Below are 24,964 nucleotides of genomic sequence, written 5' to 3'. Positions count from 1 at the left end.
CACTTTTACATTGGGTTAAAGAGAATTTTAAAAGCATTTTCACATCTTATGAGGACCAACTGAGATTACATTTGTAAAGTAGCAACCAGAGAGACGGACATCATGAGAGAACGCAGCTCACCCTCTAGAGTAGCAGTTTCAATATTGGTAAAGGTGGTGAAGTGGCAAAGTTTTAGTGCTAACGTGTCAATTCATTCTAAATGCAACAAATCGAGTACATATAAATAAAAACAAGAATAAAACACTTTGAAAGCTAGAAAGATAATACAGTGAATCGCACTTTTGCCTGCAATATGACTGACCTGGGTTCGATCTCTGGCACCCCACATGTTCCCCTGAGTACTATCAGGGATATTTCCTGAACTCAGAGCCTGGAGTAAAGCCTTAGTAAAACAACAACAACAACAAAAACAATAAAAAAAAAACAAATAAACACTTTTAAGACTACCTAGTTGGGTATTTAAAAGTTAAAAGGAAGCAGAAACTCGACTTACTGGTACAGAGTAAATGAGTTAGTTCCATCAATATTTGGGAAAATGCTACTCCCAGTGATGCTCAGGGGTTACTCCCAGCTTTACATTCAGGATCCTAGTGGGGAAGGGGGGACAATATGGAATGCTAGGGATTGAACCCTGATTGATCATATACAAAAAAAAGCACCTTACCTACTGTGCTATCTCTCTGGTCCCCCCATGAATATTTCTTATACATCAATTATTTTTTATAGGGTAGATGGAGTTTGTACTGAATTTACTATGATTGCTGACAGCGCAGATAAGAATGGCTGCTTTGAGGTTGAATGTAAGTACCTTTAAAACTTTCTACTTCCTTGGGCCTGGAGAGATAGCACAGCGGTGTTTGCCTTGCAATCAGCCGATCCAGGACCAAAGGTGGTTGGTTCGAATCCTGGTGTTCCATATGGTCCCCCATGCCTGCCAGGAGCTATTTCTGAGCAGACAGCCAAGAGAAACCCCTGAGCACCGCCGAGTGTGACCCAGAAACCATAAAAAAAAAAAAAAACTTTCTACTTCCAAATTTACTAATTCATAATATCTTGGGAAGTTTTTTTTTTTTTAATCAATTTCAAAGAATGCTTATTTAAGGGATCTTGTAAGACCCAGTACCTGAATTTTGGAGAACCTTGCCTGACATATAATACCATCGGAAAAAGAATGTATTTTGATCTTGGGTTATCAGAATCTAGGACTATCAAAAATGCATCAAGAGCCATGCACTAGCAAATACTTAGAAAATTAGCAGCGATCACAGTCAACTTATGTTGGAGACTGTTTGGCATAACTAAAAGCCCTTTATTCTAAAATCAAAATGGAGTCTCTGAAAGTCTGAGCAGAAGTGCCTACGTGACAATTTAGCAGAGGCTGCCAGCCTGAGCTGCTAGCAAGATGTGGCCTTTGCCCTTGGATTTAAAGAAAAGGGGAGTCACTGCATTCCTCAGAGCTAGGGGAGTCGACCACAGGCACCAAGATGTTCCCATAAAGATAGAGGCTGGTGGGCCTGGGCAGAGATTAGATCTTATACTTTGTTGCTCTACCAACTTGGGCCTCATGATTGATGAATGCCAACCTCATGATGTACAGCCTTGTTAATTTTGAAAAAACATGATGTGCCTGTGGAAAGTTACAATTATTCCAAGAATGCCTTGCCCCTTTCTCTTTGTTTGGCCTGACTATAAAAGGCTGTCCCCTCCCCAAATAAACGGACTCTTGATTGGAGCTTTTCGCCTTGAGTCTCCTTGTCTTCCCAAACCCCTCTGCTGTGAGCCAAATTTTGTTTGCAGTCTACAGCACCTGCAAACAAATCCTTCGTGGAGTTCGGGAAAAATTCCACGGGAAAAGGTGGGCACGCGGAATGGCTAATGACGGAAAATATATTGTAGAAATGAAATGAAACCACGCAGATTGCATGGGGACTTCATTCCAAGAACGAAGACAAATTTATTTTTTAAGCTGGCAGCTTTTAAAAGGTAGAAGCAGGAAGGCAGATGCAAATTTTAGGCATCAAAGAGGCTGGGGAAAGAAAGGGAAGACCCTGGCTAGATTAGCATATGAAGAGCTGATGCTGAAGGTGAAAAGGGAGCTTGTAATTAACAGGGAAGTTGGAAGAGAGGAATGTTTCAGAGTTTTTTGGGGGGGGGAGTGAAAATTACTTTGTTTTGAGCTAAGTTTATGGAAAAACCTTGGTTTAGGCGCCAGAGTAGGAAAAATTACAGGGAGCAGTTAAATGGGAGACTTTTGGCTGGATTGATTGCTGTCCTTTGTTGTAGGAAGAAATTACTAAGGCCTGATTTCTAATAAAGGTTTAAAATAAAGAGAGAGATAGTTACAGCCACATATTTAGAATTATTGCCAAACCCTCCACGCAAAGGGTCAAGTGATTTTGACTGCTCTAAGCGGGCCTTTTTGGCAAATAATTCCTTTTCAGGAGGACACTACACTATTTGGTGTGTGCTTCTCCTGCGTGGGAATGTGGCACCCCTCTTTTCTTTCAGACTGGAATCCACTTCGTGAATCGTGAATAACTGTTGTGGTCTCCAAGCCTCTCCCGCGGGTCGGGATTGAGGTCCCTGGGGGGCCACAAACTTACAGAGTGCTAATGGCAAAAGGAAGATGCCAGAGTGGTGTCGCACAGTTAGGTGTTGCAAGTCAGCCCTTGATGGGGTTGACTGATGGAGGGATGGAGATTGAGGCCTTTCTCCTCCAGCTTGGACCACATGTCTGTTACCCTGTTCAGCCAGTGGTTCTGAGGTGAATGCGGTGGGAAGAAAGCCAATAGGCAGTCAGGCTTCCGAAGAAAACAGCTCTTTATTCCGTGAAGAGGTCTAAGCCAAAAGGCCCCAGAATAGGCCCCAGGATAAAAGCCCTTCGCTTTTCACAGACCATTGTTTTATACTCAGAATCAGGTACCACCCAATGGTGGGATCAGGTACCACCCAGTGGTGGGATCAGGTACCACCCAGTGGTGGGATCAGGTACCACCCAATGGTGGGAGCAGAATGCCAGGTCACACCCTAGGGTAGGGCACTGAAGCCTCATCCCCCACCCTTTCTCCCTAGGTAACTTGACCTTACCTGCAAGACCCCGCCCATTCCTGGGAGGGGTCTTGGAAAAGGTAGATAAGGTATGGACCAGAGGGGATTAGGGCTTTTGGCTGGTGCTCTCACACTTCTGGTCCTTGGCCAGCATGGAGGTGAAAGGAAAGATGGCTGAAAGGAATTAAGATGCAGGGTAGCTGAGAATGGCTGAATGCTTGAAAGGTTATGAGATAGGCCACACACATGTGGTGAATAGGGCATGAATAAAGATGATGCTTCCTGATGCCTGTCTCTGGATGAGTCTGATTCCGCCGTTCACCTAAACCCCAGACCCGCCGGTTCATGGGGGATGAAGCCACGTGGCCGGGGCCTAAGGACAAAGGCCTTCACCCTTCACCATCCACCTCCATCCTGCATCCACCATTATTAATTATTTAATTCAACAGTGCACAATCACCGATCAGGGTAGGATCAGTAACATAATAATCCCATTGAAATGTTTACATACACAACAGTTAGGAAACTACATAAAGAGGAAATGACCCACCAAATGGCCCACATCTGCTCGAAGGTGACCCTGAGTTCTCAGTTCAATGGAAACATTCTATGTAATAGACTATGAGATGCTAAAGTCCTAGGCTACAAAGAGTGAAAAGTCCACAGATCAAAACCAGGCTATTCTTTTAGAAGGCAAAGAATAGAAAACATGGGGCCAGGAATGTGTCTCAAATGATAGAGCATATTCATCATACATGGGAGAGCTTGGCTTGATACCCAGAACCACCATGGCCCCAAGTACCAGTGAGTGTGGTTTCAACAACAATATAGACAAAAACCAAAAAGAAAAGAATGGGAAAGATAGCAAAAACAAAAATAGAAAAAAGAGCAAAATATAAAGAGAGAAAAGACAGGGAATATGGAAAAAAACAGATATGGATGAGATGGAAAATAAGGCCAAGCAGAATACTCTGGGGTCTAAAAAATGAAACCCTGGGTCACACATAGAGTTTGAGGTCCTGATGGCCAGCCATGGTGTCGACTGACATGTGGCTGAACTAGATTGAATTTGAAGACAATTTGTTTTCCTCTCACCTGGGTCATAAAAAAAGGCAGCTAAGATGTTGACCCTGCATAGAGGCAGTGGTACTTTTCTCTTCTAGAACAGGCTTTACTTCTATAGGTAGACTTAATAATAACCATAAGGTGTGCGTGCTGGTCTCCGGAGCCGGCTGGCAAGTGTCTCTCCCGCGCACGCGAGGTGTCCTTCGGCTGCTGCTTGAGCCCGCGTAGTCGCGCCCACCGCCGCGAGCCCCCCTCGGACTCTCGCCGCCGCCCCCCAACTACAAAGCCACAGAAGCCGAGGCCGCCGGCCGCGCCATGCCCAAGAATAAAGGTAAAGGTGGTGAAAACAGACGCAGAGGTAAGAATGAGAATGAGTCTGAAAAAAGAGAATTAGTATTCAAAGAGGATGGACAAGAGTATGCTCAAGTTATCAAAATGTTGGGAAATGGAAGATTGGAGGCAATGTGTTTGGATGGTGTAAAGAGGTTATGCCATATCAGAGGGAAACTGAGAAAAAAGGTTTGGATAAATACATCAGACATCATACTGGCTGGCTTACGAGACTACCAGAATAATAAAGCCGATGTAATTTTAAAATACAATGCAGATGAGGCCAGAAGCCTGAAAGCATACGGCGAACTTCCAGAACATGCTAAAATCAACGAAACTGATACATTTGGTCCTGGAGATGATGATGAAATTCAGTTTGATGACATTGGAGATGATGATGATGAAGATATTGATGATATCTAAACTGAATTCAACATTTACATTCCAACTTTCTGAGGACTGTTCAACAGTTTGGTTTTTGGTTGTGACCTGTTAAAGATTAAAGTTTTATTAGTATGATTGCAATTTGGTAGGTCAGACTGATTTGTTTGTACAGTATATGTGTTTCTTTCAAAAGTTGGTAATGCAGACTTCTTGTAATGAAAGCCCACTTTGTTCCTTTGATGTAAACCCACTATGAACCTTATGGTAAAAGACCACACATACTATTTTAAAATGATTTTTAAAAATGCATTACTGCCTTTCCAACTTGTATCACATCCATTAAGTAAATGGATGGAGTGAATAAATCATTTTCCCACTACTCATGATGGATTATGATGACTAAGTCCTAGTTTGAACTAGCCTGTTACTTTCTTTGTTTTAGCCATATTTTCTTTAGATTTTCATTTTTAAGGGAGACAAATCTGCATTTGAAATAAAAAAAAGTTAGATCTGTTTTTCATATTTAAGTAGCATGTGACTATTTCATACTAATTTTGATATCGCACATTTTTAATGATCTTATTTTCCACAATCAAGTAATCAACTGGAAAGCATTACCAAAATGCAGGTTTTAAAACCTGGGTTTTATTTTAATAGGCAGTTTTGAACTTATAAGATTTGTAGTTGCAGAAATGGAACACTAGGTGGCACTCATAACATTAGAAATCATTGGTCAGCTTTTTTATTTACTGTACGTAGGAAATTTTCCCACCATAAAAGTACGTTTTGACCAGATGCATGTATGTAGAATATTTTTACAAAACAGAAAAGATTGTTAAAAGTGTCATTTTACTTTCAGAAATTATGTAAACTTCAATTTTGAGTGTTTATAAACTAAATCATGTATACATTAAAATTAAATTTCATAACAACTTGTACAAATTCTTTCCCTAAGTTTGGGAATGATGAGAATAATAACTTAATGAAGTAAATGCCCTCCAATTTCTTGAAATAGCTACATCTAAGAAATGCAATAAAGACAGTGTTATGCTAGAGAACATGATAAACCCTTGATTTCTGTGCTAGGGTGTATTATTGTGTGTCCAGATTTTTTTCTTACATTTTACTCAGAATTTAGATTTAACTTTTTATTATCAGTTCTAGCAAGAACTGTAAGGGCTTATTGGTTGAATTGAAATCCCACGGCGCTGTAAATGTAGAGACTCATTATCTAACTTGTGGGGTGCTACAAACAATTTTACTCATGAGCTCCTGAACACAGGAGGGAATGGACCCCGTGGGTTTTGGAATACTTGTAAGAAATCAGCCTAGAAAGATTGACAATGATTATTTCCATCAGTTATTTAAAGCTCCTAAGATATTTAGGCTTCTGTTCTTAAGTTTTCTGTTAAATTTACAGTGTATGTAGATCTTTCCAATTTACTATATCTAGAGTTTTAATTCTGCCCCTGTGGGTTTATGATAGAGATGATAAAATTCAAACATGAATTTTCTACTTATTTAAGGATTCTTTTAAGATGACAGCCACAACCCATTAATGTTTTTGCTACTTTTTCTTTATTGCCAATGGAGTAACAGCCCAATGTAGTACGATTATATTGAAAATCTCAATTCATATCTGCTCAATTGGGTAAAGTTGTGGATAATATTGACACTGTTTGGTGGAAGTATTAACTTGTCTTTATTGTGGAAAAGGAATAGTTTAATTAATTTGATTGTATTTCAGATGAAAGTGGGTCCTGAGAAAATTTTAATTGAGGAACTTTTTTGGATTATACTCTTGAGTTTTCAATTTCATTCTATAATGAATTAAATTATTGATGCAATCCTATAATGTGTGCCCTAAGAGGAAATTAAATGTTTGACATCTAAGAACAAGGGTTCTTATTACTAAGAGGGTATAAAAGTTACTGCTAGATTGGTGTTGAAAAATTGCATATCTGAAACCCAACCATGAATAACTTTGGTTTCACAGTGACTAAATTATTTTTAAAATTTAGTAATGGATTTGATAGGGTTGAACTTTTCGTGCAGGGTCTAATTTTCTGAGAGTATAAAATGTATTATTAAGGTGACTTAAAAAAGCATTGTGCAAAAAGACTACCCAGATTTTGTTAATCTATTAAATCTTGAATATTCAGCCTCAAATGGCATCTCTTCCCAAGGTGCCTGTAAACAATGCATGAGGAAATATCTTGTATTTTACTAAAGAATTACCAATGGCTTACTCTACATACTTCTTGAATTATGGCTATAGAGTTGCTTCCAAAACTTGTGGATTGTAGTTTAATTTAATCTCCTATATTGTATAAATACTAAATTACAGAATTTTAAATAACATCTTTAATAAAAATGGACTGTCAGTAATGACCTCAGAGCAATTGATTAATGAAATAGGTAAAAGCATGCTTCAAATAAAATGTCTAACTGAATGTATACGGTATTTGTATTGTGTACAGATTTAACACTGACCAGTATTCATTGTGACTTGACAGTTAAAGATAAAAATGAAAGTGGGGTTTTTAGTGTTACCTCACGCATAAAAAGACAAAAGCGATTTGAATTGGTATTCGATGTTTACATCTGTAGTTTTCTTTATATGCTTGTATTTTTTTCTTGTGTCACTGTTTTTATTTACCTTCAGTTACCATCCTTTCATTCTTGCTTTATTTTCCTCCCTTATCAAAAATCAGCTGTATTTCAGCTAGAGCGATAGCACAGCAGGTTGGGGATTTGCTACCTGCTTATTACATGGTCAACCTGTGTTCAATCCCCAGCATCCCATATGTTCCCCTGAGCCTGCCCAGGAGTAACCCCTGAGTGCCACCAGGTATGGCCCCAAAACTAAAAACAACAAAACTCGCTATATCTGGATTACATCACAACCATAAATGCGAGAGGTTACAGCCTCTCGGCGAGTCAGATGAAGAGCTTGGAGTGTAGGATTGTGTCCTCATTTCCCCAGCTTCCAGGTCCTGAGAGAAGCAGTGTGATGATGAAGAGATTTTCATCCTTAGAGCCAGGGTCTGTGCCCTTCACCTGCCAGGCACAATTGTCTTCTGCTTTTCTGAGCTTCAGAGATCTCGCCGAGGGGCGAGGACAGCAGGACCTGCAGTGCTGTCGAAGCATTCACTGTTTCTGGGAGCGGTGCGTGCCACTTCTCAATGCACACTTGGGACTGGCACAAAATGCATATCCATTAGTCTTCGATTTCCTCTTACTTGCAGTCTTTGGTCCCCATAATAAATGTGGGAAATATATTTTGAAAAATTGCTGCCACCCTTGCTTAATTCAGCATAAGATTTAACAAAGTCAATTTCTTGAAGATGTTTTGCAAAAAAGCAATCACTGCTTGTTTTTAGGCCACAACCAAAGTACTCAGGTGTTGCCTCTGCACTCAGGAATCACTCCTGGCAGTGCTTAGGGAACCATATATGGGGTGTCGGAAGTTGAATCCCAGTTGGCCATATGCAAGACAAGCACCCTACTCTGCTATCCTTCCAATCCTCTTCAGAGAAAATAAGTTATTAATACTGATAGCTCTGGTCATATTGTCTGTAATGAATCAATGCATCCTTCTAATGTACTGCAGATTTGTTTTCTTCTCTATCTCTTGGAATGATAGAAATGAATCAGATGCAAACTCACAGTTAGGCAATAAAATATGATATATAAAATAAAATATCGCTAAAATAATAATCATAAGTTGTTCTGCAGCTCTTAGCTAACCAGTTTGATGGACAGAAATCATCTGTACCATTGTGTAGTCCACATTAATTTTCCTAAGTGAAAACAAGTGCCTGTGTCTTCTTTACCAAAGTCAGTTTATCACCCTACTTGTCAAAATTTTTTAGAGGTAAAATCTATCAGCTTCCTTGCCATTCCCCTTGTAGAGTCTTCCCACCTCTCTTTTACTCAGCATGATTGGTGAGAATTCTTCCTTGCTACATTATCAACCCCAACAGTTCAACAAATTTAAATATACTATATTCCTGGTAGTTAGGCCCAAAGGTATTACTAGTTTGCTTACTAGAATATAGGCCACTCTGCAGGTCATACAGATTTTTAGGATGTGTCAAACTAAATCATATCTGGGGGCCCTTATTAATGTTAAGCATTGTGTAGAGAATAAGACACAAGTGCCCTCAAGGAATTTTTCCCTGACAGTTGCAAAGATGCAGTTGGTTCTCCAGTCAGCCAGAGGAATCCATATATTGGGAAAGGAAGGATGAATAACTTAGCCTCAAACATTTCATTCATTTGTCTAGCGAGGCTCCTCCAGGGAGACCTAACCTTAAATCAACATGGTTTAATGAAGAGAGGTTTATTTTCTTGCCTCTCAAGAGGGCTGGCTATTATTTTCTATGTAATAATTCAGATGAATGGAATTAGTCACTCATTCATTTTTCTTATATTTTCATCAATCTTTGGGGATCCTCATCTGTCTGCTTAGAAGTGTGAAGGGAAGGGGTCAAAGAGATAGCATGAAGGTGGGGTGTTTGTCTTGCATGCAGAAGGACGGTGGTTCAAATCGCGGCATCCCACATGGTCCCTCGAGCCTGCCAGGGGCGATTTCTGAGCATAGAGTCAGGAGTCACCTCCGAGTACTGCCAGGTGTGACCTAAAAACTAAAACAAAACAAAACAAAACAAAACAAAACAGAAGTGTGAAGGGAAAAAAAGAATGTGTTAGTATCATGAGCCGCTTTCTTGTTTATTATCTTCTAAGGCTACCCTCACTTCTTACTTGTTCATATTTGGAGAGATTATTTTGAGGATAGAGCCTTCTTCAGAAGGAATTACCTTTTTATATGTATGTTAGCCCAAAGGTATGATGAGAGCCCAATTACCCCTGTGCATTCTCCTCCTCCAACACTGTTTATGGTTGCTCTGTGCAATGAAGATGATATTGCAGCAATAATGAGGCTACTGAGTTAAAGTTTTAGCAAGACAGGGGAGCTTCGTTGTTGTCTTTGGGAAATGCTTCCTTCATTGTCCAAATCACACCATTTGAGCTGTGCTGTAAGAGGCTCGTCTGACAAAGAACCCAGCCCTCTTGCCAACATTACTTGTTTGAAGCACTTGTCATGACTGAGCCGCCTTGGAAGTGGATCTCTCAACCTCATCAAGATGACAGCAGCACAACTGCAACCTATAGAGGGAGTGAATCCTAACCAGGATAACCTGCTATGCTGTTTTCAAGAGTGTGTTTACATGGAAAGAAAGACAATAATAGAGGGAGAATAACACAGGAACATAAACACAAAGACAGAGAGAGAGAGATATATATAGAGAAAGAGAACACTTTAAAACAACTAACAAACTTTGTAACAGAGCTGTCAAATTTGTAGGAAGGGTTTAGGCAAGTGTCAGACGATAGAGTATGGAAGCACTGGTGATGGGATTTGACAATGGTGGTGGGATTAGTGTTGAAATACTATATGCCTAAAACTCAACTATCAATAACTTGTGAATTGTGATTCTTAAACTAAATAAACAAAAGTTATAATGTGCCTAACTAAATAAACCAAAGAAAATAGATAATGTGCTTTAAATAAACAAAAAAAAGACATGTTTACTTGAAAAATGCAAACAATAAAGCAATCCATATAAGAAACAAAAAACCCACAATCATATACTATAACTATCTTATGGTTTTGCTTTAGAGGCCAAGAACATTTTTTTGTTATTTCTGTGGAGACTATGAAGCTAAAAAATTTCACTTTATTAGGGGGTGGGCACACCCAGCAACACTCAGGGTTTACTCCTGGCTCTGCACTCAGAAGTTGCTCCTGGCAGGCTCAGGGAACCATATGGGATGCCAGGGATGGAACCAGAGTTTGTTCAGGGTTGGCCACATGCAAGGCAAATGCCCTATAGCTGTGATATTGCTTTGGCCCCTTTAATTTACTTTTTTTGAGGGGGGGCCCATACCCGTTGATGCTCAGGGGTTACTCCTGGCTATGCACTCAGAAATCGCTCCTGGCTTGGGGGACCATATGGGATGCCGGAGGATCGAACCGCGGTCCATCCTAGGCTAGCACTTGCAAGGCCGATGCCTTACCTCTAGCGCCACTGCACTGTCCCCCCCCCCTTTAATTTACTTTTTAAAATCTCAAACTATAAGTCATATACATCTTAAATGAGGAGGCTGGTGATTATGATGCAAAACGTAGCAATAAAAGAAAATGATACAATTGATGACAAAAGTGTTTACCTGGTCAAAGTGCCATATGATAAATCAAAAGATAAGTGAGAAGCAGAAAGTGAATTAGTATCGTACCAGCAAATGTTATCTGTTACCTTCTTTTCCTTGATACTTTAAAAAAGTCTCTAAAATGTGAGAATAGGAGCTGAGAGATAGTACAGTGGGTAAGACAATTGTTTTGCATACAGCAGCCCCAGGTTCCATACCTGGTATCCTATTTGGTTTCTCAAGTCCATCAAGAGTTATTCATGAGTGTAGAGCAAAGATTAACCCCTGAGCATTTTGTGTCTGTCCTCAAAACAAGCAAACAACAACACTAATAATAATAATAATAATAATAATAATAATAAAATTTGAGAATAATCAAGGTAATAAGAGGGTAAAAGACAATTCACAGAAGAAAAATGTGAATAGCCTTTAACTATGACAAGATGCTTAATATCACGTAAAAGAAATAAAAATTATGGCCGGGGCCAGAGAGATAGTGTGGAGGTAAGGCATTTGCCTTGCACGCAGAAGGATCATGGTTCAAATCCTGACATCCCATATGGTCCCCTGAGCCTGCCAGGAGCAATTTCTGAGTATAGAGCCAGGAGTAGCCCCTGAGCACTGCCGGGTGTGACCCAAAAACAAAACAAAACAAAAAAATTATGGGCCGAGCAATCGCGGAGTGGAAGAGCATTTGCCATAGATGCGGCTAATCCAGGACAAACCTCAGTTCAATCTCTGGCATCCCATGTGGTCCCCCAAGCCAGGAGTGATTTCTGAGCATATAACCAGGAGTAATCCCTCAGCATCATCGGGTATGGCCCAAAAACAAAAACAAAGGCAAAAAAAAAGAAATAAAAATTATACCAAGATGCATATTTCTATCTTTCATGTTGGCAAGAACTATCAACTCTAACAATCTACTCTGTTGGCAACAATACATTTAAAGAAATGCTATCAAAGCAGCTGGTGCCCTTTAGGGAATATTAAACCAATCAACAAGATTATTGTACCATTTGTTGCAAGCATCAGTAAAATTGATGTTCTTATCTTTAATGATGAATCATTTTATAAGGCTCTGGATACTGTTAGAAATATTTGAAAATTTTTTCATTTCTTTTATATTTATTTATTCATTTATTCTTTCATTCATTCATTCAGTTATTTATTTATTTATTTATTTATTTATTTATTTATTTATTTATTTATTTATGGGTTTTGGACCACACCTGGCAGTACTCAGGGGTTACTCCTGGCTCAGCTCTCAGAAATCACTCCTGGCAGGCTTGGGGGAACATGTAGGATGCTGGGGATTGAATTCGGGTTGGCTGAGTGCAAGGCAAGTGCCCTATCCCCTATACTGTTGTCTAGACTCTCTTCATCTCTTTTATCTCACTAGAGATAACATGTCTATTACACTTTTCCCATTGAACATTAAAAAATAATTCTCTTATAGATTAGTAACATGGTTGAATATGTTAATCTTCCAACATTATAATCACCTTCCTTCAACAACAACCATGAATTAATATGTACTTTTTTGGGGGGGTCACATCCAGCAGCACGCAGGGGTTACTCCTGGCTCCAGGCTCAGAAATCGTTCCTGGCAGGCTCGGGGGACCATATGGGATGCCAGGATTCGAACTAATGACCTTCTGCATGAAAGGCAAACGTCCTACCTCCATGCTATTTCTCCGGCCCCATGTACTTTTAATTGTGGCATGTCTTATTTTGTTAAGGAAGTCACACGAGGGACAGGAGCGGTGGTGCATTGGTAAGGCATTTGCTTAGCTCGTGGCTGGCCTAGGGTGGATCGTAGTTTAATACTCCAGCGTCCCATATGGTCCCTAAGACAGGAGTGATTTCTGAGCGCATAGCCAGGACTAACCTTTGAGTGTCACTGGGTTTGGCCCCCCATAAAAGAAAGTCACACAAATACATTTTCTTAGATTTTATTTACAATAACAAGGATCTTCCAGAAAACAAAAAAAGGGTGTGCAAGAGTACCAAGGGTAATAGTATGCTTACAACAGCATGCATACCATTCAATAGTACCATATGTACTGTAGATTGTGCATATAAACATGAAAAAAACTGTTAAATAGACAACATTTTTTTTTCAAAATGAATTAGTATTCTGATATAACATGGGTTTTGTCTAATTTTTTCTTTCTATGTGTTTGAGTCTCTTAAAGAGCACTGCATCAAGATACCAAGAAGCTCCTAAATCCATTAAAGTATTGGGACAGTGCTTTAAAACCCTGAGTCAGTGTTCATCAACAAGAATATTTTTTTAGGGGCCAGAGAGATAGCATGGAGGTAAGGTGTTTGCCTTGCATTCAGAATAGTGGTTCAAATCCCGGCATCCCATATGGTCCCCCGAGCCTGCCAAGAGAGATTTCTGAGCTAGAGCAGGAGCAGCCCCTGAAGCAGCTGGGTATGACCCACTCTCCCGCCCCCCAAAAAAGAATATTTTTTAAGCAATTCCACAGGTCACTTAAGGAGATAGTCAAAAACATGTTTTACAATGGCGACATCTAGTGGCCATCAAAATTTTGCTGTTTTTTGGGGGGAATCTGCTCTTCTAGTGGTGCTTGGGGGACCATACAGAATATCAAACCCTGGACAATCACATGCAAAGCAAGTGCCACAGCCCTTGTACTATCTTTCTAGCCCCTGTGGTCACAATCTTTATCAAAGTTACTAGCAGCAATAATGCCATTGTGTCTCCTATGAGGCAATATTGCAGACCTAGATAGAAGATAGAAGATATGGATTACCTATATATTTATTTTTCCCAATTTGAAATTTTATTTAATCACTGTGATTTGCAAAGTTGTTAATAATAGTCATTTCTAACATGAATCCCTACACCAATGTCCTAAGTTACTCCTCCACACCGCCCCTAGCCACCTTTGCTAGCAGGCATAAACTTACTTAACTACTTTATAATGCTTGTTACAACTTACATCTCATAACGGTGTTACCAAAGTCATTGTTCAAGGAATTGCTGAACTATTAGATGCTAGTTAAGATTCCTGTACTATTGTTTCGATCACTGAGTTTAGAGAACTTCTAACAACTTCTCCATACTCTTTTCTGGGTTCCCACTAGGCTGTCACTACTCTGGAGATGTCATGCAGAAATGTATGTGGCCAAGTTTTCCAGAACCTGTCTAGTGAGGATGATTCAGCAGAATGGCATCTCAGCCCTAGCTGAGATCTAGATGCCCTAGTCTGGCATCTCAGACGCCTCACTGTGGTGTCTTCTATATGTATTCATTTATATTATGCCAAAAATATTCAGCTTGAATTTAAGCAAATAGGTTAAATAATAGAGTAATGGTAATAACTCAAAGGAACAGAGTCATGTTTGCCCCTGGGCAACCAAGCCCCACTATGGAAGTACCTATTTAAAAAGATAAAATATAAAATTAGTAAATAGTATAGTTGTTAGCACACCTATCTAGCTTGCATTCATGGCACCACAAGTTACCAAAACACTTTTGCAGTTCTGAAAACCCCAAGGACCATTAGGATTAACCCCTCAATGCATCCCTGGGTCCTTGCATGGATGGAAATACCTAGGCCTGGAGTCTCCTGAGCACTGGTTTGGAGAAGGAAAAGAGAAAAGGAATAAATGAAAAGAAAGAAAAGAAGGAAGGAAGAAAGAGAGAGAAAGAGAGGAAAGAAAGAAAGAAAGAAAGAAAGAAAGAAAGAAAGAAAGAAAGAAAGAAAGAAAGAAAGAAAGAAAGAAAGAAAGAAAGAAAGAAAGAAAGAAAGAAAGAAAGAAAGAAAGAAAGAAAGAAAGAAAAATAAAGAAAGAAAAGAAGGAAAGAAGGAAGGAAGGAAGAAAGGAAGGAAGAAAGGAAGGAAGGAAGGAAGGAAGGAAGAAAGAAAGAAAGAAAGAAAGAAAGAAAGAAAGAAAGAAAGAAAGAAAGAAAGAAAGAAAGAAAGAAAGAAAGAAAGAAAGAAAGAAAGAAAGAAAGAAAGAAAGAAGGAAAGAAGGAAAGAAGGAAAGAAGGAAAGGAAAGAAAGGAGAAAGAAGAAAAGAATGAAAGGAAGGAAGGGAGAAAGGAAGGAAGAGAGAAAGAAGAGAGAAAGGAAGGAAGAAGAGAACAAAGAAAGCAGGAAGGAAAGAAGGGAGAGGGAGCTAATATATTTCTGGTCTTTATTTACTAAACCCTAGAATTCTCCAAGGCTATTGGAGGAGTATGGGCCTCCCAAACAACTTAGAGATCACTCCCCTGGGTTTTTGGTCCACTGTGCCTTAAAGCAGGGTTCTGGGAGGAGTAGGGCATACTGTATTAAGGATCAGACTCAAAGCCTAGTGCATGGAGCACATGTACTACATAAAATCTTTTGAGCTACATTGTCTGGCTTTATCTTAAAGATTTTTTTGAGCCACACCCAGCAATATTCAGGGCTTACTCATGGCTTTGTGCTCAAGGGTCACTCCAAGTATTCAGGAATCCAAATAGGATGCCAATATTAAACCCAGGATGGCAATATGACAACAATGCCCTACCTGCCTGCTGTACTATGGCTCTGATCCAATAAGAAATTCTTACCTAGAATGAGCTGCAATGACTCCTTTTTTTTGGGGGGGGGGGTCACACCCAGCAGCACTCAGGGGTTACTCCTGGCTCTATGCTCAGAAATCATTCCTGGCAGGCTTGGGGGACCATATGGGATGCTGGGATTTAAACCACTGACCTTCTGCATGAAAGGCCTTACCTCCATGCTATCTCTCCAGCCCCGAGCTGCAACAACTTCTCTGCTGATTTTCAGGTTGGATTTTTTAGAAAAGCTTTTCCAAAAAGCTTTGTGTCAATATATAACACAAAAAAACGTATTTTCAAATATTTGATTGGAAAATGAGAAGTTATCATGGACAGAATATTGCTGTTAAGTACTCTTTTTGTTATCTAACAAAATATTGTGAGATGATCAGTTTGATGCCATTTTATCTTTGAAGGCAACATCTAGACTGATCACAGTGCTGCAGAATAGTTCCACAGCCTAGTATGAGGGGAGGTCTGATGGTAAGAAGCCATTTCCACTTGACAGACACACAGTCCTCAAAAGAAAAGTGGATTCTCTCTTGAACTGTTTTCACGCTAAGAACAAATGAGGCTTGTGATCCTGCTAATCAGGCTAAGCCTGCTGCTCCAAGATCACAAGCACATGAGTGACAAGCATGGCTGTAAGCCAAGGAGATAAACTCAAAGCTATACAAAGCCAAAGAGAACAGAACTAAATCTCTCTCCCTCTTCTGTTTGTACAGAGTGTCCTCCTCAATAGTTAGCAGCTCATTTAACAAAACACACCTTTCTATGCCAGGGGTTACTCCAAGTCAACATCCACTTTATTCTGAAATTAAGCTGTCCCCTGCAATTCACAAAGCCACCATTGCTACACATTCCTTACAAGATGGGGCTTCTCGCTTCTCCTTGAGCTAAGGCACTGCTGGAAAACTATAGGCTGTGAGAAGTTCCTTTTCTCTTTCTCCTCACTTCTCACTCCGGTTGCTCCAGGCAGTTTTGGCTCCTTGGAGATTGAAATGCAGAAAGGGAGAAGGAACCAGAAGGGGTGAAAAAGCACATAATTGGAGACACACTCCTTAGACAGCTTGAACTAGGTTGGTGTTTAGTGCTTTCCCTTTCCCTTGTGGATTTCATAAGAAAACTCTGAACCATCAGGCCCACACAAATGGTCTGAGTATGGCTAGCATTGTCTCCTGAACCTTTTGAACACCACTTGGGAGAGTCCCAAAAACAATATAAGGAAACAAAGGAAGAGAAACGGGGGTTTAAAGGAAGGAAGGAAGAAAAGAAGGATGGGAGGAAGGTGGAAGGAAAGAAGAAGAAAGAAAAGAAAGGAAGGGAGAAAGAAGAAACACTATGTCGAGAGATAGCATGGAGGTATGGCGTTTGCCTTATACACAGAAGGACGGTGGTTTGAATCCCGGCATCCCATATGGTCCCCGAGCCTGCCAGGAGCAATTTCTGAGCGTAAAATCAGGAGTAACCCCTGAGAGCTGTCTGGTGTGACCCCCCCCCCCAAAAAAAAGAAAGCACTGACTACCACCCCTACCGTGAACCTTTGATGGACTTCTTGCCCTCATCTCCCATCCCTTCCTTCCTTCCTTCCTTCCTTCCTTCCTTCCTTCCTTCCTTCCTTCCTTCCTTCCTTTGTTCCTCCTTCCTTCCTTTCTCCTTCCTTTTCTTCCTTTGTTTCTTTTTCCTTCCCTCTTCTTACTTCTTTCTTCCTTCCTTTCTTTTCTTTCTTCTTCCTTCCTTCTACCTTCCTCCCACCTTCCTCTCATCCTTCTTTTCTTCCTTCCTTTCTTTAACCCCTCTTTCTCTTCCTTTGTTTCCTTCTGTTGTTTTTGAGACAATGCCAGCCATACTCTGACCATTTGTGTGGGCCTGATGGTTCAGAGTTTAGCAGAGCAATGCAGTGGTATTGGGAACCACCAGGACCACCACCTGCAATTTTCAAGGGACCCTGTGGTATCAAGGATTGAATTTCAGACTACACTCCATTTATTTAAGTTATTCCCCAGCCCTAGACAATTATTCCTTAGACCAGAGTTCTAATAAATCCTGGTCAATGTTTTAGTGCCGTTTCTAAGAATCTGAGGGCTTTGCCCTGCTTTTTGGAAGAATTGTAATTATTTACTTGAGGAGTAGAGGGCTAGAGTGCAGATTTTGCATGTTTGAGGCTTGGCTTCTATTTCTAGCATCATGTGATGTATATGATGTACACGTACATGTGAGTATGGCTAAGAGCAGTTCCAACACACTCTGAAATGGCTCCCGAGCACTGTCTTTGTGGTCCCAGAACAAAACAAAACTGAAATCTTTAATACTAAATGTAGACTTCACTTTGTTCCACAACCACTTTGGCTTTCTCAGCTATGAAACAGTTAACAGTTTCCTGATTTCCTGGAAGTAGAGAGCTTGTGTTCAGATGCATCAAATGGACCTTTCCCTGATGGAGAGAAAATTAAAGTGATGGAGCAATGACAGATAAAGATGGCCAGCAGAACATATTAAGTTGACACACCATGCCATGAATTATCATTCAAAACAAAGGATATCACTTCCTGGGCTTAACCACTAAGAATGAGGGAGGGAGGAAGGTAGGGAAGGAGGGAGGGAGGGAGGGATGGGAGATAAGGAGGGAAGGAGAAAAGGGCAGAGAGAGGAAGAAGAGGGATAGGGGAAGGGAGAGACTACTAAAATAGAAAAATAAGGGCTGAAGTGATAGCACAGTGGGAGCGCATTTGCCTCGCATGTGGCAGACCCAAGATGGACCTGGGTTTGATTCCTAGCATCCCATATGGTCCCCCAAGTATGCCAGGGGTGATTTCTGGACGCAGAGCCAAGAGTAGCCTCTGAGTGCCACCCTGTGTGACCCCAAAGCAAAAACAAAAAAAATGAATTTTGTAGAATCTATGATAGAACTGTTGGCAAGTGTTCTGTTCTGTTAAAAATGAAAGAAAAAATAGTTCCTCACCTCTTTTATCCCAGAATTCTAAAAAATTAAGAAATCCTAATAAGAGTGACAATCAACTTTTCACTGCAAGAATCTCTGGAAATATCGAATATTTAGAATATTTAGAAATATTTAGAAAATCTTTTCCCAGAGTGCAAAATGTACATCTGGAATATAAACCAGTAGAGCTGTGAAAACATCATTCAAAATGTGATCATGACTCCAGGAAGATAGGGGTTTGTCTCTGCTTTACATGATAATGTTTACCCAAATCCATGTCTGTGGAGTAAAGAATCTGGCCCTTGCCCTCAGTTTCTGGAAGGTGATCACTAGGTCCTAACAACATTCTACTGGCTGAGTTACTTTGTTCATGACTTGCACCTGATGACCCACACCAGTTTAGCATGTGATTCATATTGGAGTTTAGAGAAACATCCTTCAGTGAGATTGCAAAACTATTGGTCAGCCTCATAAACTGCTAATCATGGCAGCATGCTGGTGCTCCAGTAAAAAATCTGGACACCAGAGCTTGGCCAAGGCCCTAGAGCTGGCAGAGCTCCATGCATATTGTCAACTGCTGAGGCCAGGAGCGTAGTAGTCCCCAAGATTCCTCTGAAAGGAGATCATTGGTCCTTCCAGTCTTGGAAACTTTCTGTCTGGACTCTGGTATACATCTCTTCCCTGGACTGGTTTTAATCTGTTCCTTCTTGCTGTAATAAAGCAAAAGGTGACCCAAGCAAGGTCTCTTTCCCAATAATTCCCACCTGTTTCTCAGGTATGTAAAGTAGACTTCTGGTATCAACTTCCCTGGTGGGTCAATTCTTTATTAATGTAGTCAATCCAAATATTAAATGGGACATCCTTTACCTTTAAGTTTTAAGTTCATTTGCTTGAACCTCCCCCTTCCCACCAGACTTTACAAAAGTTCAAAGGTTTCGAAGCTTTCTCACAAGTTTCTAGGGGCTATGTTCTCCAGTTCACTCCACTTCTGCTACCTCCTAGTTGGATGCCTTTCCACAGTTTCTAAAATTTTCTCAGCGTTCTCATGCAATTTATGTTTTATACTTTCTTTGAAAAATTAGAGCCAGTTCAGTAAAGGAAGGAATTTTACAATGAATTTGAGTTAGCAGAATTCGTTGTTTTAAATGTTTGAAATAAATTTGTATAGAGATAGCAATGGTTTATAGCATTATTTAAGTTTCAAATGTGCAGGATTATAATGTGAAATATGTATGTTTGTCCTCATTACAACTTTCAGAAGTCTATTTTCTATTTATCGAAGAGATCACCATTCTTTAAGATTTCCTTTACACTGTGTCTAAACATAAAAAAAAGGAAAAGAAAGAGAGAAAGGAAATGAGAAAAAGTGTCTGCCACAGAGGCAGTCAAGGGAGAGGGCAAGGGGGTGGGCAGGAGAGAAACAGGAAATTTGTGGTGGGAAATGTGCATTGGCAAAGGATGTTGTATACTGCATAACTAAAACTCAATTGAGTGAGAGAAATAGAATGCCTGTCTTGAGTACAGGTGGGGGGAGGAGGGAGATGGGGAACATTGGTGGTGGGAATGTTGCACTGGTGAAGGAGGGTGTTCTTTGTGTGTGTGTGTGTGTGTGTGTGTGTGTGTGTGTATGTGTGTGTGTGTGTGTTTGGGCCACACCCATGGATGCTCAGGGATTACTCCTGGCTATGCCCTCAGAAATCACTCCTGGCTTGGGAGATCCTATAGGATACTGTGTGCAAGGCAAATGCCCTATTGCTGCATCACCACTCCAGCCCCTTAGGGGGTGTTTTTATTATGACTGAAACCCAACTACAAACATATTTGTAATATGGTGCTTAAATAAAGATATTATTTTAAAAAAGAAATGCATTAAAGTATTATACTTGAGATTTAAAAAATGAATAACTTTGTAACTGTGAAAATAAAAAACAACTGTATTATGAACAAGGTTGTAAACCACAGTATTTAAATAAAGTAATTTCATAAAAGGTTTCCTTTTCATTAGAGCCTCAGAGTCAGAAAATTGAATTTGAGTGGATGTGTGTGGGGATTGGTGAGGTTGTCCCATGGATAGTAATGGAGGGAAACTGAAACTATTGGTGGGGGTGGGGTGGGTGGAACACTATTTGCCCAGACATTAATAGTATTATAAATAACAGTTCTTAAGAAAAAGCGAAGCAAGTAAAGATATATGTATATAAAATCTTAACTTACAACAGCTAGCTGATTTCCCATTTAACATTCCATCTAACCAAACTACCCCTTTCATTGCTTCCTTCTCTGACCTAGCCCCTAAAAATCCATTTCTTATTGCTACAGAGAAGTTAAATAATTCTACTTGTTCTCTGATATTCCATTATTTATAATTTAATAAGATATTTTCCTCAACAAAAGGTAGTTAGATGCCTGAAAAGAACCCTTGTGTAAAGAAGTCATGTGAGGGGCTGGATCAATAGCACAGCGGTAGGTGTTTGCCTTGCACGTGGATGACCTGGGACAAACCCAGGTTCCATCCTTGGCATCCCATATGGTTCCCCGAACCAAACCTGTCAAGACCAATCTCTAAGCACAGAGCCAGTTGTAACCCCTGAGTGCCGCCAGATGTGGCTCCAAAACAAAAAAATAAAAGAAGTCATGTGATTGCCTTTATTTTATGAAGAACTCTTTGACATTAGTAGATTCAGTAAAACAGTAATCATTTTTAATAGACATTTTTTAAAATTTATTTAAACACCTTAATTACATACATGATTGTGTTTGGGTTTCAGTCATGTAAAGAACACCACCCATCACCAGTGCAACATTCCCATCACCAATGTCCCAAGTCTCCCTCCTCCCCACCCGACCCCCGCCTGTACTCTAGACAGGCTCTCCATTTTCCTCATACATTCTCGTTATTAGGACAGTTCAAAATGTAGTTATTTCCCTAACTAAACTCATCACTCTTTGTGGTGAGCTTCCTGAGGTGAGCTGGAACTTCCAGCTCTTTTCTCTTTTGTGTCTGAAAATTATTATTACAAGGGTGTCTTTCATTTTTCTTAAAACCCATAGATGAGTGAGACCATTCTGCGTTTTTCTCTCTCTCTCTGACTTATTTCACTCAGCATAATAGATTCCGTGTACATCCATGTATAGGAAAGTTTCATGACTTCATCTCTTCTAACAGCTGCATAATATTCCATTGTGTATATGTACCAAAGTTTCTTTAGCCATTCGTCTGTTGAAGGGCATCTTGGTTGTTTCCAGAGTCTTGCTATGGTAAATAGTGCTGCAATGAATATAGGTGTAAGGAAGGGGTTTTTGTATTGTATTTTTGTGTTCCTAGGGTATATTCCTAGGAGTGGTATAGCTGGATCGTATGGGAGCTCGATTTCCAGTTTTTGGAGGAATCTCCATATCGCTTTCCATAAAGGTTGAACTAGATGGCATTCCCACCAGCAGTGGATAAGAGTTCCTTTCTCTCCACATCCCCGCCAACACTGTTTATTCTCATTCTTTGTGATGTGTGCCATTCTCTGGGGTGTGAGGTGGCATCTCATCGTTGTTTTGATTTGCATCTCCCTGATGATTAGTGATGTGGAACATTTTTTCATGTGTCTTTTGGCCATGTGTATTTCTTCTTTGTCAAAGTGTCTGTTTATTTCTTCTCCCCATTTTTTGATGGGGTTAGATGTGTTTTTCTTGTAAATTTCTGTCAGTGCCTTGTATATTTTGGAGATTAGCCCCTTATCTGATGGGTATTGGGTGAATAGTTTCTCACACTCAGTGGGTGGCTCTTGTATCCTGGGCACTATTTCCTTTGAGGTGCAGAAGCTTCTCAGCTTAATATATACCCATCTGTTAATCTCTGCTTTCACTTGCTTGGAGAGTGCAGTTTCCTCCTTGAAGATGCCTGTAATGTCCTGGAGTGTTTTGCCTATGTGCTGTTCTATATATCTTATGGTTTTGGGGCTGATATCGAGGTCTTTAATCCATTTGGATTTTACCTTCGTACATGATGTTAGCTGGGGGTCTAAGTTCAATTTTTTGCAAGTGGCTATCCAATTGTGCCAACACCACTTGTTGAAGAGGCTTTCCCTGCTCCATTTAGGATTTCCTGCTCCTTTATCAAAAATTAGGTGATTGTATGTCTGGGGAACATTTTCTGAGTATTCAAGCCTATTCCACTGATCTGAGGACCTGTCCTTATTCCAATACCATGCTGTTTTGATAACTATTGCTTTGTAGTACAGTTTAAAGTTGGGGAAAGTAATTCCTCCCATATTCTTTTTCCCAATGATTGCTTTAGCTATTCGAGGGTGTTTATTGTTCCAAATGAATTTCAAGAGTGTCTGATCCACTTCTTTGAAGAATGTCATGGGTATCTTTAGAGGGATGGCATTAAATCTGTATAATGCCTTGGGGAGTATTGCCATTTTGATGATGTTAATCCTGCCAATCCATGAGCAGGGTATGTGTTTCCATTTCCGTGTGTCCTCTCTTATTTCTTAGAGCAGAGTTTTATAGTTTTCCTTGTATAGGTCCTTCACATATTTAGTCAAGTTGATTCCAAGATATTTGAGTTTGTGTGGCACTATTGTGAATGGGGTTGTTTTCTTAATGTTCATTTCATCCTTATTACTATTGGTGTATAGAAAGGCCATTGATTTTTGTGTGTTAATTTTGTAGCCTGCCACCTTGCTATATGAGTCTATTGTTTCTAGAAGCTTTTTGATAGAGTCTTTAGGGTTTTCTAAGTAGAGTATCATGTCATCTGCAAACAGTGAGAGCTTGACTTCTTCCTTTCCTATCTGGATTCCCTTGATATCCTTTTCTTGCCTAATCGCTATAGCAAGTACTTCCAGTGCTATGTTGAATAGGAGTGGTGAGAGAGGACAGCCTTGTCTTGTGCCAGAATTTAGAGGGAAGGCTTTTAGTTTTTCTCCATTGAGGATAATATTTGCCACTGGCTTGTGGTAGATGGCCTTCACTATATTGAGAAAGGTTCCTTCCATTCCCATCTTGCTGAGAGTTTTGATCAAGAATGGGTGTTGGACCTTATCAAATGCTTTCTCTGCATCTATTGATATGATCATGTGGTTTTAATTTTTCTTGTTATTGATGTTGTGTATCATGTTGATAGATTTACGGATGTTAAACCAGCCTTGCATTCCTGGGATGAAACCTACTTGATCGTAGTGGATGATCTTCTTAACGAGGCATTGAATCCTATTTGCCAGGATTTTGTTGAGGATCTTTGCATCTGCATTCATCAGCGATATTGGTCTGTAATTTTCTTTTTTGGTAGCATCTCTGTCTGGTTTAGGTATCAAGGTGATGTTGGCTTCATAAAAGCTATTTGGAAGTGTTTCTGCTTGTTCAATTTCATGAAAGAGTCTTGCCAAGATTGGCAGTAGTTCCTCTTGGAAAGTTTGATAGAATTCATTAGTGAATCCATCTGGACCTGGGCTTTTGTTTTTCGGCAGACATTTGATTACCATTTTAATTTCATCAATGGTGATGGGGGTGTTTAGATATGCTACATCCTCTTCCTTCAACCGTGGAAGATTATAAGAGTCCAAGAATTTATCCATTTCTTCCAGGTTCTCTTTTTTAGTGGCGTAGAGTTTTTCAAAGTAGTTTCTGATTACCCTTTGAATCTCTGTCATATCAGTAGTGATCTCTCCTTTTTCATTCCTGATACGAGTTATCAAGTTTCTCTCTCTCTCTTTCTTTGTTAGGTTTGCCAGTGGTCTATCAATCTTGTTTATTTTTTCAAAGAACCAACTTCTGCTTTCGTTGATCTTTCAGATTGTTTTTTGGGTTTCCACTTCGTTGATGGAGATGGATATTGTTTTTTTATTAGGCTCTTTGGAAAAAATTTTAGGTGAGTTGCATGTCAGTGAATGAAAGTAGAACTGAGTAGAGCGAGCAGCTGATAGTGAGATTATGATGAACATCTTGACTCTAGAACAGTGGCACTCTGGGCAATCCTATTATGGCCATTGGGGATTGTACCAAACAAAAACAAAAGAACTGAGCAACTGTACCTTTTCAATGGCAAGTTGTTAGCTGAAAGATGCTCCCTGGACTCATTCACTGCTGGTGGGAATGTAGACTGGTCCAGACTTTTTGGAAAACAGTTTGGATATTCCTCAAAAACTAAAAGTTGAGCTTCCATGTGATCAGCAATACCATTTCTAGAGATATACCCTGAGAACCCAAAATACCATGCAGAAGAGCCCTCTGCATTTCTATGTTCATCGCAGCACTGTTTATAGTAGCCAGAATCTGGAAACTGAGAATAGATGAGTGGCTAAAGAAACTGTGGTCTATCCACACAATGGAATACTATGCAGCTGTTTGGAAAAATGAAGTCATGAAATTTGCTTATACATGAATGAGTAGAAAGAATATTATGTTGAGTGAAATGAGTTAG

The 24,964-nt window shown here is 39.9% G+C and overlaps 1 protein-coding gene across 1 annotated transcript; it reads left to right on the top strand.

The window, feature by feature from the left end:
* Nucleotides 1-4,429: 4,429 nt before the first annotated feature.
* Nucleotides 4,430-4,969, top strand: LOC126024575 (eukaryotic translation initiation factor 1A, X-chromosomal-like). The gene has a single exon (XM_049785013.1). It carries the CDS (start codon nucleotides 4,430-4,432, stop codon nucleotides 4,865-4,867), a length of 438 nt encoding a protein of 145 aa, XP_049640970.1. The 3' UTR covers nucleotides 4,868-4,969.
* Nucleotides 4,970-24,964: the final 19,995 nt, after the last annotated feature.

The sequence above is a fragment of the Suncus etruscus genome, chromosome 1 (genome assembly GCF_024139225.1).
Source record: "Suncus etruscus isolate mSunEtr1 chromosome 1, mSunEtr1.pri.cur, whole genome shotgun sequence".
Lineage (NCBI taxonomy): Eukaryota > Metazoa > Chordata > Mammalia > Eulipotyphla > Soricidae > Suncus > Suncus etruscus.
Note: the sequence above shows the minus strand (reverse complement) of the source record. Positions and strands in the feature narration are given on the sequence as shown.